Genomic DNA, 17,398 nt, shown 5'->3' on the forward strand with positions numbered 1-17,398 from the left:
GGCCCCACAGAACAAAGTCTGAGCATAATTCTAGACTGAGCAGTCCAGAAAAGACCAGGCAAGGAGACCATGGTGGATACACATCACTGATCCTGGACGCCAGGATGGAGAGTCACTTTTGTAACACAGAAAAGGAGACTGTTATCTGGGACAGTTCCCCCTCCATTTCTGCCGGACGACAGCAGCCCGCCATGGCTTTTCTGCCACTGCTTCCACAGCTACTCACTCCTTCTCCATGATCAGGGAGCCTGATATTTATAAAGCATTTTATAAAAATCTGAAATGGAGAGGGGAAGCTGTGCACCACAAGAGGCCTTTCTACAACGCTGGACCCCACTCAACAGCAGCAAATTAATGAAGACTCTGAGCTGATCTTAATGACTATTCATTTGACTCAGTTCCTAGTTGGTTCATCTGGGTTCTTTACCAATTAGCTGGTATTTATTGGAGGAGAAAAACAATTCTAAGAGTCTGGCTGAAACTAAGGTGGGTTTTTTTTTTTTTTTATATAAACCACTTATGAAACACAGTGGGAAATATTTTCTCTTCTACTAGCTGCATACAAGTTTGGATTTTCATTTGAGATTAAAGTCCTCTTGATAGGAAAACCATGCAGGGATGAATTTCCAAATAATACCTTATTTTGCTTAATTTTTTTTTTCATGCTAAGCCAAATTTGGGTTGATTTAAACTGGGTGAGAACTTTTAAGTTCCCAGATCTTGGCCAATGGTCTAAAACATATCCATATAAGCATTCATGCAAAAACAGTTGTCCTGGGATTTCATCTCATAAATGAGCCTATTTAGTTACTAAAATCAAGGGCAGCCCTCTCCAAAGTGTAGGTTAGGCTACACTTTGTGTAGCCTTTTCACAAGGACACAGGAGAAGTTTTCAAGTATAAAGTGAGTGACTATTTTAAATTATTATAGCTAAGCATTAATTTTCCTGCAGTCTAGTGAGACGTATCTATGTTAATCTTGATCTCATAGATGTTATTATTATTATTATTATTATTGGAAAGAGGCTTAAATAGTGTCTCTATGTTTCCTACATTCTTGCTCTTTGAAAAAATATTTTATTTATTTGGGTATATTCAGAGAGAAGTCAAGAGGGGAGTGGGGAGGTAGGGAAGGAGAGAGACAGAGAGACACCTGCAGCCCTGCTTCACCACTCATGAAGCTTTCCCCCTGCAGGTGGGGGCTGGAGGCTTGAACCAGGATCCTTGTGCACTGTAGTGTGTGTGCTTAACCAGGTGCACCACCACCTGGCCTTCTATTCTTGCTCTTGATGCTTTTGTAATGTTCTCTCTGGTGATGTGAAGATGGTGAAGGTTTGATAAGCATTAGTTTTAACTCTGTCCTGACCTGTATCCTCCCCTATGGGAAGAAAAGGTATCACTTGAAGAATAAAGCTTCTAGAGCCAGAAAAATTTGCCTTTTGTAGTCCTAAAACATGAGCAGGTTGGGTACTGGGTAGTGGTGAACCTGGTTGAGAGCACATTACAATGTGCAAGGACCCAGGTTCAAGTTCCCAGCCCCCACCTGCAGTGGGAAAGCTTCCTGATCAGTGAAGCAGGTCTGCAGGTATCTGTCTGTCTTTTTTTTAGTTTTCTCTTTTTAAATTATCTTTATTCATTTATTGAATAGAGATAGCCAGAAATCTAGAGGGTAGAGGGAGATACAGAGGGAGAGAGACAGAGAGACATCTGCAGCCCTGCTTCACCACTTGCAAAGCTTTCCTTCCGCAGGTGGGGTCCAGGGGCTTGAACCCAGGTCCTTGTGCACTGTAACATGCACTCAGCCAGGTGCACCACCACCTGGCTCCTCTTTTTTTTTTTTCTAGCTTCCCCCTTTGCATCTAGATTTCTCTGATTCTATCCAATAAATAAATAAATAAATAAATAAATAAATAAAATATTTTAAGAAACCCAATCTTTAAAAAAGTTTGAGCAAGTCACTTTTCCTATCTAAGCCTCATTTTATTCATATGAAAATAGGATAAAAATGTTCACATATCATTTCCACAGCAGGAAGAAGCCGCAGGATTTAAACCAACATTCTTGTGAGCTTCCTGCTTCCTCCACACCTCACACACAGGCCTCTGTCCAAATACTTTTCATACTGTTGAGGAATTGTTGGGCCAAATGCTACACTCCCCTGACCCCCAAATTCCTAAGGTTCTCAAAGGCTATTCTAACATTTTGCACTGGGCTTGGAAATTACAGAGGCTGGGTTGAGCACACACATTACAATGTGCAAGGACCAGGGTTCAAACCCTCAGTTCCCACCTGTTGGAGGGTGTAAAGGGGAAATGTCACAGTGGTGAAACAGAAAATGACCAGAAGGCCCTGAACTCCAGCTCCATCAGGACCTGGAGAGAGAAGAGGGAAAAAGGACGAACATTTGGATGTAGTAATAGGTGTAGATGTGACTTGAAAAGGAAGAGAAGCTGGAGCCACAGGGGGGTGAAAGGGCAAATATTTACAAATATAGACAGACAGCTGTAGAAATAATAGTTAACCATATCTGCAACCCTCAGACAACTGCTGTTGCTTCCAGTGGAGGGACTGGGGATCCAGAACTCTGGTGGTGGGGACAGTGTGGAGTTAACTTGTTAACTTGTAATTTTGTAAATCAATATTAAATGACTGATGAAAAATTCTTCTTCTCTCAAACAGACCTCAGCTATCCAGACCTTACCGATCTCATCCACACACCCCCTGCCACCCAACCAGTGATCATGGAGTTGGTGGGGAGGTGTCCCTGCAGCTGTGCACGCAGTTGGGAGTCCTTGGGGGTAATAAGAGAGCCTGAAATGGTGACCCCTTAAAATTATTTTCATTATCTTTACTTATTTATACAATAGACAGAAATTGAGAAAGGAGGATGGAGACAGAGAGGGAGAGAGACAGACACCTGCAGCTCTGCTTCACCACTCACAAGCTCTCCCCCTGCAGTTGGGGACTGGAGGCTTGAACCTGCGTCCTTGCGTCCCTCAATCAGATGCACCACCACCACCCACTTCCCCTGAGAGGACTCCTCACTATCTGGCAGTTGGCAGCTGTCATATAAGCTCATTAACCTTGGGAAATGAAGGTAGTTAGCAAGAGCTTGTGGAGAGGAAGCCTTGTCCAGCCTTCTCTTGCCAAGGGCTAATGAGAGCTGTCTCTGGAGGGTGTTTGTCTGAGTTCCTCTCAACACCCTTGTTAGAAGCAGTGTTAGTTTTCCTGAGCATCTGCTGAGGGCTCTGTCCTGACTAGCTTGCTAGCATTTCTATTATTGCCAAATCTTTAGAAAATAAAGGCTCCGCACTGATGTGCTACTTAGAGCTTGGCGTGGAGAGACTTGCTGATTCATATACTGTGTGCATACTCTGTAGTTATATAGCCTTCCTCTTCAGTTCTCTGTATTTGTCACTGTTTTATAAAGACTTTTATTTATTGGGGACAGGCAGTGGCTCACCTGGTTGAACCCCTGGTCCCCAACTGCAGGGGGAAAGCTTTAAAAGTGGTGAAGCAGTACTGCAGGTGTCTCTCTGTCTTCCTCCCTATCTCCCCCTCCCTTCTCAATTTCTCTCTGTCTCTATCCAATAATAAATGAATAAAGATGTATTTTTAAATTTTATTTATTTATTTATTTATTTATTTATTTATTTATTTATAGAAAGGAAACACTGACAAAATCATAGGATAAGAGAGGTACAACTCCACACAATTCCCACCACGAGAACTCCATATCCCATCCCCTCCCTTGATAGCTTTCCTATTCTTTAACACTCCGGGAGTATGGACCCAAAAATATTTTTTAAAAAATAAAAGGAGGGAGTTAGGCAGTGGCACAGCGGGTTAAGCGCACGTGGTGCAAAGCACAAAGACCGGCGTAAGGATCTTGGTTCGAGCCCCTAGCTTCCCCCCTGCAGGGGAGTCACTTCACAGGCAGTGAAGAAGGTCTGCAGGTGTCTGTCTTTCTCTCCCCCTCTCTGTCTTCCCCTCCTCTCTCCACTTCTCTCTGTCCTATCCAACAAAGATGACATCAGTAACAACAACAATAAGAATTACAACAATAAAACAATGAGGGCAACAAAAGGGAACAAATAAATAAATAAATAAAAATAAAAGGAACTATTTAAAAATATTTTTATTTATTTAAGAAGGGGCTCTTTGGGCATGTAGCTATTAGAATGTAAGCAACATTCTATTGGCAGGGAAATAAAGTTCAGCACTTTGGAAAGTCCTTGACTCAGCACACTGATGTGGAGACAAACTTTATGGCTGTGAGACTCTCTCTTTTGAAATGGTTTGAATTACCTCAAAGAAGTAAGTTGAAAAAGAGAACGGAAAAGGAACTAATAGTTATTGAGGGCTTCCAAGGAGCCAGGAAGTGTGTTATGGTCTTTATTTCACTGTGCTAACAACCCCGGCAGGGTCTTCTCTTCAGTATCGATAACACAGAGGAGGCTCATAGTTTCATAATTTGTCCAGGTCACTACATTAAAAAGGAGCAGAACTAGAAACTGCACTTAGACTTTCTTGACTCCATGCTCCACCCTATGTCTTAGAGGGGCTCTGTGCCCATATAAATGTTTGTCCTTCTACCAAGTCGTTAAAGAACTTCAGTAACAAATATAAGAGTGGTCAAAATAGTGGTCTGGAAGATGGCACAGTGGATAAGGCTTTGGATTCTTAAGCATGAGGTCCCAAGTTCAATCCTGGGTAGCACAGGTACCAGAGTGATGTCTGGTTCTTTCTCTCTCTCCTCCTATCTTTCACATGATTAAATAAATACATAACATGTTTTTTTTAAGAGTGGGCAAAATAATAATCATCTCCTGATGAGAAACTTGGAACTTTAGAACCATGATTACCAAACAGAAAATCCAGGGGCTGGGTGGTGGCACAGCCATGTTCAAGCCCCTGCTCCCGTCCGGCAGGGAGAGAGCTTCTTGAGCGGAGATGCAGGACTGTGTCTCTTTCCTTTCTGCCTCCCACTCCCTTCTAAATTTCTCTCTGTATCAGATAAGTAAATAAATAAACAGATAAATAAAATACTTTTTAAAAATTCAAATATAAAATCTAATTAAAACACTGCCTGAGCAGTCCAGATGCCCAGAATGGAGCCAGACAGCAAGGCCAATGCTGGCAATACTGGGCTGTCACACTTCAGTTCTCCTGAATTTGCCTTTGTGCTGGTGTGAATCACTTTACATCACAGCTGAAAACCAGTAACCGAGAATGATAAAGATAATCCAGAAACAGATGACAACATGTTGGTTGGTGTCTGCATGGCCATTCTTCTTCTTCTAGCGTTTGCCTGCATGGCCATGATGATACAGAATTAACTGGTGCCGACTAGAAAAGATTCATTGTGGATGTGGGGAGACTCAAAACGAGACTTGGAACTGGCTGAGGGGTTGGGCAATAGCTCACACATTACAACGCACAAGGACCTGAGTTCAAGCTCTGGGTCCCCACCTCTGGGGTAGAAGCTTCATGAGTGATGAAAGAGGACTTCAGGCGTCTCTTCCTCTCTATCTCCACACCCCCACTCAATTTCTGTCTATATCATGAGTAAATAACTAAAACTTAAAAAATTCTTTAAATTAAATTTATAAATAAAATAAAATTTAAAATAAAACAATGAAAGTGTGCTGGAACTCAGACACATGCACAGCTGGTGGGTGTGAAATGTATGATGATTCTGAAGACCAGTGTAGGTATGGGTGCACATAAACTTTCAAGCCCTCAACTTTTAGGGTGTGTCCATAAGTGAAACAGACCAGAGTCAGAACCACACAGTAGTATTTGACCTTGAGAACATTTGGTCTGTTCATTTACCCATCAAAGGATTCTGTCATCAGTCTAACTAATCAGACAGCCAAAAATTCATCCTTATGGGAGTCAGGCGGTAGCACAGTGGGTTAAGTGCAGGTGGTGCACAGCACAAGGACCAGAGTAAGGATTCTGGTTCGAGCCCCTGGCTCCCCACCTGCAGGGGAGTCGCTTCACAGGCAGTGAAGCAGGTCTGCAGGTGTCTGTCTTTTTCTCCCCCTCTCTGTCTTCCCCTCATCTCTCCATTTCTCTCTGTCCTATCCAACAATGATGACATCAATAACAACAACAATATTAACTACAACAATAAAACAAGGGCAACAAAAGGAAAAAAATGTTCATCCATGTGAGACTGTAAAGTGGGTGAATAAGTTAAATTCTCCTTTAGTTTATCTATAAAGGGAGGTAATGATGTTACTGTAATTGTAATGTGCTGAGTTGTTGATTTTTTAAAATCCATGAGACATGCCAAATTTAGTGGCTAAAATTGAATAAAATTTCAAGGAACTTTAGTTTACTTCTTCCCTCTACAACTTCCCCATCCCTCCATATCTATCCTGGGGGATGGAACTGTGTGGATTTGTACCCCTCTTATCCTATGGCTTTTGTCAGTGTTTCCTATTTATAAATAAAAATTGAAAATATATAAGTAAATGAAAAACAGAAAGTATAGCACACACACACACATGCTCAGAAAGTCAGATTCATAAGTTAATCATGAATATAACTGTCTTATTTCCTAACTTGCACATAAGTTTCTTGGGAATGAAGACTATACATCATAAACTGGTTGTTAACTGTCTGCAATTGTGAATAATCTTCAGGATTTTATGGCTTATCCTGACTTTCCTGGGCAGACAACCTCACCAATGTGTCCTGGAGTCTCCCCTCCCCAGAGCCCTGCCCCACTAGGGACAGACAGACACAGGCTGGGGGTGTGGATCCACCTGCCAACACCCATGTCCAGTGAAGAAGCAATGACAGAAGCCAGAACTCCCACCTTCTGCTCCCCATAAAGAATTCTGGTCCAGGCTCCCAGAGGGATAAAGAACAGGGAAGCTTCCAGTAGAGGAGATGGGGCACGAGATTCTGGTGGTGGGAACTGTGTGGAATTATCCCCTGTTATCTTACAATCTTGTTCATCATTATTAAATCACTAATAATTTTTTAAAAGATAGTCTGTCTTGAATTTATGCATACTTTGATAGTTCTTAATGCTTCTGTATCTTTCTTTTTTTCACCCTGTGCCTCCCTGTCATCTCCCATGCTCTTGTTTTGATGATGTGGCCAATATGTTCAATTCTCACTGGAGAATCAGTCACAAGATGCATCATGACCCTTAAAACACTGGAGAGGGGAGGAGAGGAGGTCAGTTCTTCTCAAGGACCCACTGATGTTTCTGTGTCACTGCATGAGGGAATGTGACCAGCTCTGCTGAAACAGAAGTCATATGCAAACTCCCTCAAATCCCAGAGCCAGCCCCCAAGGAGATGCCTGTGAAGTGTGAGAGGCGGCAGTAACTTGTGCTCCTCCCCAGGGAGCTCCGTGTGGCCCAGACTGGCCTGTGCAGCCCCCCCCCCCCCCACGTCCCTCCAGATGGTCAGGCTCCTGACCTGCTCCTGTCTCCCCTGCAAACACCCTGCGCCAGCTACTTTACCTGCTGTGAAGGGGGGCATGTGCAAGGCAGGTGTGTCTTTTCTCCTTGGCTTTTTCTGTTCCAGGTCAGTGTTGTGAAGAGCTGGACTTGGCTTGCCCTTTGGGCGCCGCCCCTGGACATCATACCTTTGAATTAAATGTTCCGAAAGCACACCTGCATGGGAAGGGCAACAGAGAGAGACACGGTCAGAAACGTGGAGCCTGCAATGCAAGGGCTGTTATCTTCTTTTATTATTATTATTATCTTGTGATTTTTAATTAGCATGTCTTGAAAAAAATTGTAATTTGGAGGGGCCAGGGGGTGGCGCACCTGGATATGACCACACCCTAGAATGCACAAGGACCCGGGTTCAAGCCCCTGGTTCCCACCTGCAGAGGGGAAGCTTCACGAGTAGTGTAGCAGGTCTGCAGGGGTCTCTCTCCCTCTCTCCCCCACCCCTCTCAATTTACCTGTCTCTATCCAATAAATAAAACTACTTTAAAAAGAAAGAAAAAAAGTAATTTGGAGATACTTTTCATATCTAAATACCATGCGTATGCTTATTTGCTTCCCCTTTTTTAGAGAGAGGCAGAAGGACAGGTTAAAAGAGAACGAGAACACCACATACAAGTTTCCATCCACATAACGGAGGCTGGGCTGGCACAGCACACTGTGTTTGCTGGCCTTATTTGTTTATTTGGAGAAGTGTCTTCCTATCTAATAGCTGTAGGTTTAAAAAGTTTTTTATTTATTATTTTTCTCTTACCACTCCCATCACCAAAGGTCTGTGTCCTCATCCACCCCCATTCCTATAGAGAGATAAGACTAGAGTTCTCCCACTGTCTTGGAAATACGTTGATTCTTTTTTAATTCTCATATACCCAGTTCTCTGCATACTTATCTTACACATTGCAACAGTGGTCAGTCTATCTTTTCAGACTTGCTTTCCCACCAGAGCTTCAGTGGGGTTTCGGACACTGGTGTGGAATACTTCTAGCAGAGACTATACTGTTCTTTCTACTTCTAGCAGAGACTATATTGTTCTTTCTATTTTTCACATACAGTACGGGACACAGAGAGATGAAGAGACACAGAGACAGAGAGAGAAGGAGAGATAGCACATCACCACTCTATTGCTCAAACCTGGGTCCACATGTAATAAAGTGAGTTCTCACAGATGAGTTTTAGCTCATGGTTCCTCAAACTTATATTTATGGGTTTCTTGGCAGTAAGAACAAGAATCTAAGGAGGTCACATTAAGAGATATCCCCTGTGTCAGACTTAGGAGCTTACTATTGTTACCAGCATCACACAGCCAACGATAGAGAGGCAGAAAATACGTCAGCAATGTGCTGGTGTGTGTGAGACCCAGTACTCAAGGCCAGGTGTGCCTTCAAAGTCTTTCTCTTTTAAATTAAAAAATAGTATGTATTCCCTTTTGTTGCCCTTGCTGTTCTATTGTTGTAGTTATTATTGTCGTTGTTATTAATGGCATCCTTATTGGATAGGACAGAGAGAAATGGAGAGAGGAAGGAAGACAGAGAGGGGGAGAGAAAGACAGACACCTGCAGCCCTGCTTCACCGCTTGTGAAGCGACTCCCCTGCAGGTGGGGAGCCAGGGGCTCGAATCGGGATCCTTAGGCCGGTCCCTGCGCTTTGTGCCACGTGCGCTTAACCCGCTGTGCCCCCGCCCGCCTCCTGTCCAAAGTCCTTCTTGTCGGCACAGTGGAGAAGCACATGGTGCTACTTGTCCGTGTGCTCCACATTTTAGTGGTTTCAGTACAGTTCCCTAGCCACCCACCTGTCTCTCATCACTCTGCTACATCTGATTTTTATCTCCCTCATTTAGAAACTCTCTGAACAGGAGATGGCACAATGGATAAAACACTGGACTCTCAAGCATGAGGTCCTGAGTTCAATCCCCGACAATCCATGTACCAGAGTGATGTCTGGTTCTCTCTCTCTCCCTCTCTCTCTCTCTCTCTCTCTTCCTATCTTTCTGGTTAACAAATAAATAAAATCTTTTTTTAAAAAAGAAAGAAAAGAAAAGAAACTCTCTGAAGTCAGTCTTCTCTAGAAAACTCTTCACAATTCCCTGCCCAGATTCAGGTCCCTGGGTTGGGTCTTTATTCCAGCTACCTGTAGGTTATGATTATTTTATAAAACCAGAAAGCTCTGTGTTGCACTTGTCTCATCTTTCTCCGAGTAGGTTGTAAATGAAGGAAGTAGTCAATAGTTGGCCAGGAGAAATGAGGTCTCTCTGTGAACAAGAAGGCAACGCAGAGCGTGGCGCCTCACGCCCACGGCTGTTACAGTCCTGTCAGTTATGAACCAGATGGTTTTACTTCCCCCTGGGGCATGTAGTTGGATGAGACTTCCCAGCCTCCCTTGCAAAAACCAGGTAAGGCCTATGCCAGAAAGAATTGGCATGTAGACGTCTATGTCTGTCTATTCTTTTTTTCTAATTTGTATCTGTTATTGATAGTTTGTTACAAGATTGTAAGATGCCGGTGTGCAGCTCCACGCCACACCCATCACCAGAGATCGGCACCCCCACCTCCCACCTTGCAAAAATCAGGACCAGAATTCTCACAAGTCTGACATGTTTGCTTGCTTCTCTTTAGTTTGGATTTTTTTTTCCTGCAAGTTCATGCGGCTCAGATCTCTGGATTCCACATATGAGTGAAACCATCTGGGAGTTGTCTTTCATCTCTTGCCATATTTCGCTAAGCACTATCAGTGTGTCCTTCCTCATCCCATTGGGGTACTGATGCTCAGGGGGCCATGGGAAGACACATGCTGAAGAGGTTAATATGTTCATCGGTTCAAGACCCATGGATGACTTTTCAAAGCAGAGTGTGCCTCCCCAGTCCCAAAACGTCCCTTATTGGCAAGTCTGAAATGTCTTATGTATGCTACTAAAACACAGTTCAGCTGTTGTCACAGCTGGCCATGTTGTAACTAAGATTAATGTGAGGAATGCATCAATCATTAGAAAATACCCAGGTAATTAAGAAAAAAAACCCCTAAGTTTAGTGTGCTCTCCTGTAAGATGTGCAAATGAAGGGGCCTAGAGGTGGTCCACCCACTTAAGCACACAGACTTCCAAGCTCAAGGGCCCACAAAGGACCCAGTTTGAGACTCCCGGCTCCCCAGTTGCCGGAGGGAAGCTTCCCAGGTGGTGAAGCAGGTCTGCAGGTGTCTGTCTTTCTCCCTTTTCTACCTCCCCATCCTCTCAATTTTCTCTGTCCTGTTGAATAAAATGGAAAAAACAAACGAACAAACAAAAATGCCCACAGGAGCAATGGATTCGTAGTGCTGGCACTGAGCCCCAGTGATAACCTTGAAGGAAAAACAAAAAAACAAAAAATGTGCATAGGACCTAATTCTCCTTACCTGGTATAAAAGGCGGGATGTGCAGTGCTGGTGTGTCTTTCCTCCTTGGCTTTTTTTGGTCAGACTCAACACTCAGGGCAACTTGTACATTTTTCCCCTTCCTTGGCTTCTTTTTGAGATCACAGTCTTTAGTGAATTGGTCCGAAAGATCATCTGATTTTAACGATATTCAAAGAAAAGAATATAGCATAAATAAATGCCCAGTCACAAACTACAGGGGCAGAATCCACTGGTCTGAAAAATCAAAGTGTTGATTTATAGTTAGTCTCTCTGACTGTGAGTTTCAGTAGGCTTGCATAATTGCATATGATAAAATAAAAGCAGCAATTCTGTAAAATGAGGAAAACTTAGATGAAAACAATAGTCAAAGGAAGAGTCTAGAAATATAGTCAGGCAAGTCACAAGGCACCGCAGTTTCTTCGTTCAAGGTGTGATTTCTTTAGGTTCAGTTTCCAGCATGAAATTTTACAATGTCTACAGCCATTAAAAAAAATGGCAGTAAATTCTCCCTGGCTTCACATCGGTGCCCCAAAGGTCACATGTGTGATCCACACTTGAATTTTTGTTTTGATCTTTACTTTGCCCCCTGATACTGCAGTTTATCTTTCTACCTTAACGCATGGTTCCTGACCTGGTCCCCACCTGGTCCCCACCTGGGTGGGGGGACGCTTCACGAGTGGTGAAGCAGGTCTGCAGGTGTCTCTCTGACTCTTTCCTTCTCTATATTTCCCACCCCTCTCAATTTCTCTTTGTCCTACCCAATAAAATAAAATAAAAATAAGGAAAAAATGGGGAAATGGGGGCCAGGAGTGGTGGATTTGTAGTGCTAGCAGAGCTCCAGCAATAACCCTGGAGGCAAAAAAAAAAAAAAAGGAAGAAAAGAGAAAAAGTGGCTACTGGGGGGAGAGGTGCAGCTGTGCAGGAATGGACTCCCGGTGAAAACCTCAGTAAGAGCAGCACAGGAATGATATATAGGCTCTCAGCAGCTGATGGGGTCAGAAAATCCAAGTTCTTCAGAATGTATTACCTAGCAAAAATATCAATTAAAAATAATTGCTATCATGTAACAGTCATTGTAATTCTTCTCTCCACCCCCCACATATATTAAACATACAACTAACACTGATTTTTGTTGAATGAATGAGTGAATGAATGGCTGGATTGATGGAGGGATGGATGGATAGGTGGATGGATGGATGGATGGATGGATGGATGGATGGATCAATGGATGAGTGGATGGATGGATGGATGGATGCATGGATGGGTGGGTGGATGAATGGATGAGTGGATGGATGGATGGATAGATGGGTGGGTGGATGGGTGGGTGGGTGGATGGGTGCATGGATGGGTGGGTGGATGGATGGATGGATGGATGGGTGGGTGGGTGGGTGGATGGGTGCATGGATGGGTGGGTGGATGGATGGATGGATGGATGGGTGCATGGATGGATGAGTGCATGGATGGGTGGGTGGATGGATGGATGGGTGGATGGATGGATGGATGAATGGGTGGATGGATGGATGGGTGGATGGACGGATGGGTGGGTGGATGGATGGGTGCATGGATGGGTGGGTGGATGGATGGATGGGTGGATGGATGGATGGATGGGTGGATGGATGGGTGGGTGGGTGGATGGATGGGTGCATGGATGGGTGGGTGGGTGGATGGATGGGTGGATGGACAGATGGGTGGGTGGATGGATGGATGGGTGCATGGATGGGTGGGTGGATGGATGGGTGGATGATGGGTGGATGGATGGATGGGTTTGTGGATGTATATATGTATGAATTTTGCTCAGAATGATTTGGCCACAGGGGTGCCAGGAATGAACATGCTCCTTGTTACCATTTGACCCCAGTATGTGATTCAGAGCAGAGTACAGAGATCAAACCATTTGCTTCAATTTTGACTTTTACTTCAGTTGCACTTTTCCCCATTTTCGGAGAAATCCCAAACATAAAATCCCTTGGTGGCGAATAGGGAGAGGGGAGTGGAGGGGAGTCATTACCAGGAATAGGGAGAGGGGAGCGGAGGGGAGTCATTACCAGGTGAGGAATAGGGAGAGGGGAGTGGAGGGGAGTCATTACCAGGCGAGGAATAGGGAGAGGGGAGCGGAGGGGAGTCATTACCAGGCGAGGCATAAACAAAGACAACGAATATGCAAAAGGCACATCCATCAAAAGTCTAAGAGTTGAATTTTTTAAAAATGGGGGAGAGGCAGAACTGTTTCTGGCATTTTCATTACAGAGGTTACGCAAAAAATGTCAGTACCAGAAAGGAAGCAGATTGACAATAAAGCTGGAAAAGGCTATTTAAAATTCTGTCTTGATAGGCAAAGAAAGATATTTGAAATATTTTATTGGCTCTGCATTTGGGGTGTGAGTGTTCTGGGAAATACTGGAAGGAAACTAGACTGTCATTCCATTTCTTGCCTCACGAGTGTTCTGCCAAACACCCAGGGGCAAACGGGGAGCAGGGAGCATAGTCCCTTTTCTTTCTCTCTTTTAATGCTAGTGAACCCCCCCCCCCATCAACTAATATTTACATGCCCAGCTGCCCATCCTTGGCTATCTGTCTGTCCATCTGGTGGTGGCTGTGACCAGCAGGCAGAAGAGATCAGGTTTCAGAGGGGCCTCCCTCTGACTTGCCTACAGCTGCAGGGCAGAGAAGCTGTGTTTCTGACCCCACTCTGACATACACCAGGAACGCTGGGCACTCACCTAAGAGGCTGCAGCGAGGGGTGAGCTTATCCTGTCTGTCTTCTGAGAGCTCCAGTGACTGCATCTGCTCCATGGACATCATCAAAGAGGGAGTTGGGGAGCTGGTTTGACTTGCACTGCAAAAGGATCAGAAGGAAGGTTGTCAGGATGTTATCTTTGCATTCAATTCTTTTTTTTTTTATGAGGCCCTGCCTTTGTTAAAGTAGTTAAAAAAAACAACTTTTTTATTACCTTTATTTATTTGATAGAGATAGCCAGAAATCCAGAAGGAAGGGGGAGATAGAGAAGGAGAGAGATAGAGAGACAACTGCAGCCCTGCTTCACCACTCATGAAACTTTCACCCTGCAGGTGGGGACCAGGGGCTTGAACCCCGGGTCCTTGAGCATTATAACATGTGTGTTCAACCAGGCACAACACCACCTGACCCCAGCACTCAGTTATTTATATCTGTTGATCACTTACCTAACTTCTGTTCCCAATTTGATTCTACTTTTTCAAATCATTTCTTTTTTAAAATCTAGCTACCCGAAGCTCTAAGTTTAAGATTTAAGCCAAAATCAATGCATGATACACAACACACACACATACACTCATGGTCTTACTGGTGATTGTCATGTATCACATGTTTAATTATTTGTTCTCTCAAAGAGGCACAAGGGAAGTTTGAGAATGAAGGCTTGAGAAGTCTGGACTAGAAGTGAATGGGCTTTGAGCTACAGAGCATCTCCATGAACCTTTGCCTACCTGTTCTGTGTTGCATTAAGCAACGTTAGATTATGCCTGTCTGAGTCCACTGCTGCTCAGACAACAGAATTAACTTACACAGTCACACATCTATTCAACAGGCAAGTCTGTTTGCCAATCCAGCTCTTAGGACTTCCACCAGAAGCCAAGTCTTTTAAATAATAGTGAATAGTTGAGTAAGGCTTGTCGATTTATACCTTTACTTCCTATCACTACAAATCACAAAAGCTTCCTCCCTATTCATACTACGATGATAATGGGGACAGGGAAGGGGAAAAAAATCTAGATTCTGAACTGGACGTGTCATTTTCCTGCTAGATATTCCCGACATTTAGTCTGTTTTCCCATCAACACCCCCTCCCCCAAACCTTTATCCTTCCTAGACCACAAACCCACTGAACTTTCTAGAGCTATTAGTTGTAGCTCTGATTGTCTAGGAGGAGTTGAAATTCAACATGAACATGTGTCAGGTCTGAATGAGGGAAGTACATTAGTTCAGATTTATAGGAAATCTTACTCAGAACCTCCCCAGATTCTGTTTCTTGATTTTGTTTCAAACAATCTCTTGCTCATCTCCTACTGTAGCAAGAATGGTTTGAGAGGAATAAGATTTAAATCTCTTTGAAGAGCTGCCTGGATCAAGCACACATATGAACGCAGAGACCAGTTGTGTTCGCATTCTGAGCCCATAAAGCGAGTTCCACTCACAGTCCTCTGAGGACGACACTGCTCTCTCTGGGAAGGTTGGAGGATTTCCCCTCCTGTGAGCTGAGATCATCTTAGAGCAGATGGAGTCAATAATGGATTGCTTGAGCCCAGCTTTCAGTGTCACTCTGACAGACATACTGTCTTCTTCTAGCGTTTGCCCAGACATACTGTGAGGAGTGACATCAGCAGAAATCAATTTGGACCACTGTTTTTAGTGTTTGTATGGAGATCATCAATTCCCTGGGACCATAATGGGACAAGCTGTTCACTTGGGTGGTCATCTTCTGCCCGTGTGAATGAGGAGGACCGCTATGGGGCTTCGGGCCTAGGGCCGGGCTCTAGCGACAGACACAGGAAGTCCCCCAGTCTGATCTTGCATCAGTTTAACCACATTTCTTCTGCTTTGGGCTGAGTGGTTATGAACCCTCAGTAGAGTCTATACATCACTGTGCAAAAGGAACTGTGTGCAAGTCCCCAGATCCCATCTATAGGAGAGGGTGCATCAAAAATGGTAGAGGAATGCTGAGGTGTCTCTCTTTATGTTACTTGCTCCCTCTCTCCTCTGTCTCTCGCTATTAATATTTCTATTTCTACAAATGGACAGAGGAGGAGGAGGAGAAGGATGAGGAGGAAAGAAATGGGGGTAGGATGAGCTTTGGGATCAGTGGATTCATCCTGTTGGTAATACTCCCCAGTGATAATCCTGGTTGGGGGGAGAGAAAGAAAGAAAGAAAGAAAGAAAGAAAGAAAGAGAGAAAGAAAGAAAGAAAGAAAGAAGTGAAGAAAGTAAAGAAAGAAGAGAAAGGAAGTAAACTGTGGCATTCTACACACACACACACACACACACACACACACACACACACACACACACACATGGTGGGGTGGGGGAGAAAGTCAGCAAAAGAAGGGAAGAGTGGCTAGGAAACAAGTGCCATTTGCCTGACAGGTGAGACAGAGGGAGGCCTGCCAGCCAGGAGTTAGAGCCAACTGTCTTCTTGCTGGGCAGGAATGCACTGGCTAGATTCCTTCTGAAATGAAATTGGGTTTCCTAGGGAAACAGGAGAAAGTGTCCCTAGCCACCCGGTTTAGGGGCGGGTTTCTGTCCTATTCAGTTGCCAGGTGTGCCTTTTCTCTTGATCTTCAGAACATCTGGAAGCTGACTGCTAGTTTTTGCATTTGCAAATGTCTTTAGCCTGGGGGTTTTCACTGGCTAGGTAAAAAGCCTGATTGATAATTTTATGGGTCATGTGAAAGACTTTGTGCTGAAAATGATCTCACAGGGGAGATGGTCAAAATATTAAGTCTAAAAGGAGAAACCAGTGTTCACAGACTTCTCAGTGATCCATCCTAAGTGACACACTCTAGTTAGTCATGTTAACTAATGTTCTGCCTCTGGATCCAGTGTCTTCTCTTGCAAGATCACCCCATCAACTCTCTACCCTGAGGCAGTCTGTTCCTCGTAGCTGGATCACATACAGGGTGCTATGTGCTTAGCACAGGGTGAATTTGAACCTGGGTTCTCCAGACAAACAGACTGGGCTAAATCTTGGGTCTTTAAAGCACCATGTGACTTTGCTGAAGTAAGCTAAGTCAGGGCCAGGATGACAGTTTTGTACAATGGTTCTGCAAAAGACTTTTATGCCTGAGGCTCTAACGTCCATCTGTCTGTCCATCTGGTGGTGGCTGTGACTTAGCAGGCAGAAGAGATCAGGTTTCAGAGGGGCCTCCCTCTGACTTGCCTACAGCTGCAGGGCAGAGAAGCTGTGTTTCTGACCCCACTCTGACATACACCAGGAACGCTGGGCACTCACCTAAGAGGCTGCAGCGAGGGGTGAGCTTATCCTGTCTGTCTTCTGAGAGCTCCAGTGGCTGCATCTGCTCCATGGACCCATTTTATTGGGTATGACAGAGAGAAATTGAGAGAGGAGGGGCAGATGGAGAGGAAGAAAGATAGAGAGATACCTGCAGACCTGCATCACTGTTTGTGAACCGTCCTCCTGCAAGTGGGGTGCCAGGGCTCAAACCCAGGTCCTTGCACTTAGTACTATGTACACTTGACTGGGAATGCCACCGCCTGCCACCCTGTTTTTTTTCTATAAGCTATAGCTGCTATGACAACGTTTGCAAAGATTAGCACTCTTGTGAGGTACACAGACCGATACCTGAAATATATTTGTCTCTGAGCCCCCTTCTAATTCTTACTTTCAGTTTCCTCATCTCTAAAATAAAATAGCATCTGTTTAATAGAAGTACGGCGAGAGTGAGTTAGGATAGCCCCAGTTCTGAGCCAGCTCACTGTCATTATAAACAAAGTCTATGAGGGGGAGTTACCCAGTGAAGACTAACTGCGTGCAGGAGAGTTCTG

At 44.3% G+C, this 17,398-nt stretch overlaps 1 protein-coding gene across 4 annotated transcripts in view; it reads right to left on the reverse strand.

The window, feature by feature from the left end:
• The window catches only part of PPP1R17 (protein phosphatase 1 regulatory subunit 17), a 749,123-nt gene that overhangs the window by 2,972 nt on the left and 728,753 nt on the right, over positions 1-17,398 (reverse strand). For 3 of the 4 annotated variants that reach the window (XM_060195809.1, XM_060195807.1, XM_060195808.1), the window contains exons 2-4: positions 13,581-13,696; positions 10,861-11,013; positions 7,486-7,638 (exon numbers count right to left, since the gene is read on the reverse strand). In XM_060195809.1, coding sequence (XP_060051792.1) covers positions 7,486-7,638; positions 10,861-11,013; positions 13,581-13,662 — 388 coding nt within the window. In that variant the 5' untranslated portion in view covers positions 13,663-13,696. Of the gene's footprint in view, positions 1-7,485; positions 7,639-10,860; positions 11,014-13,580; positions 13,697-16,844; positions 16,916-17,398 lie in introns of those variants that run through there. The other variant, XM_060195810.1, reaches the window with a different exon arrangement.

Source organism: Erinaceus europaeus, chromosome 8, assembly GCF_950295315.1.
Source record: "Erinaceus europaeus chromosome 8, mEriEur2.1, whole genome shotgun sequence".
NCBI classification, from domain to species: Eukaryota; Metazoa; Chordata; class Mammalia; order Eulipotyphla; family Erinaceidae; genus Erinaceus; species Erinaceus europaeus.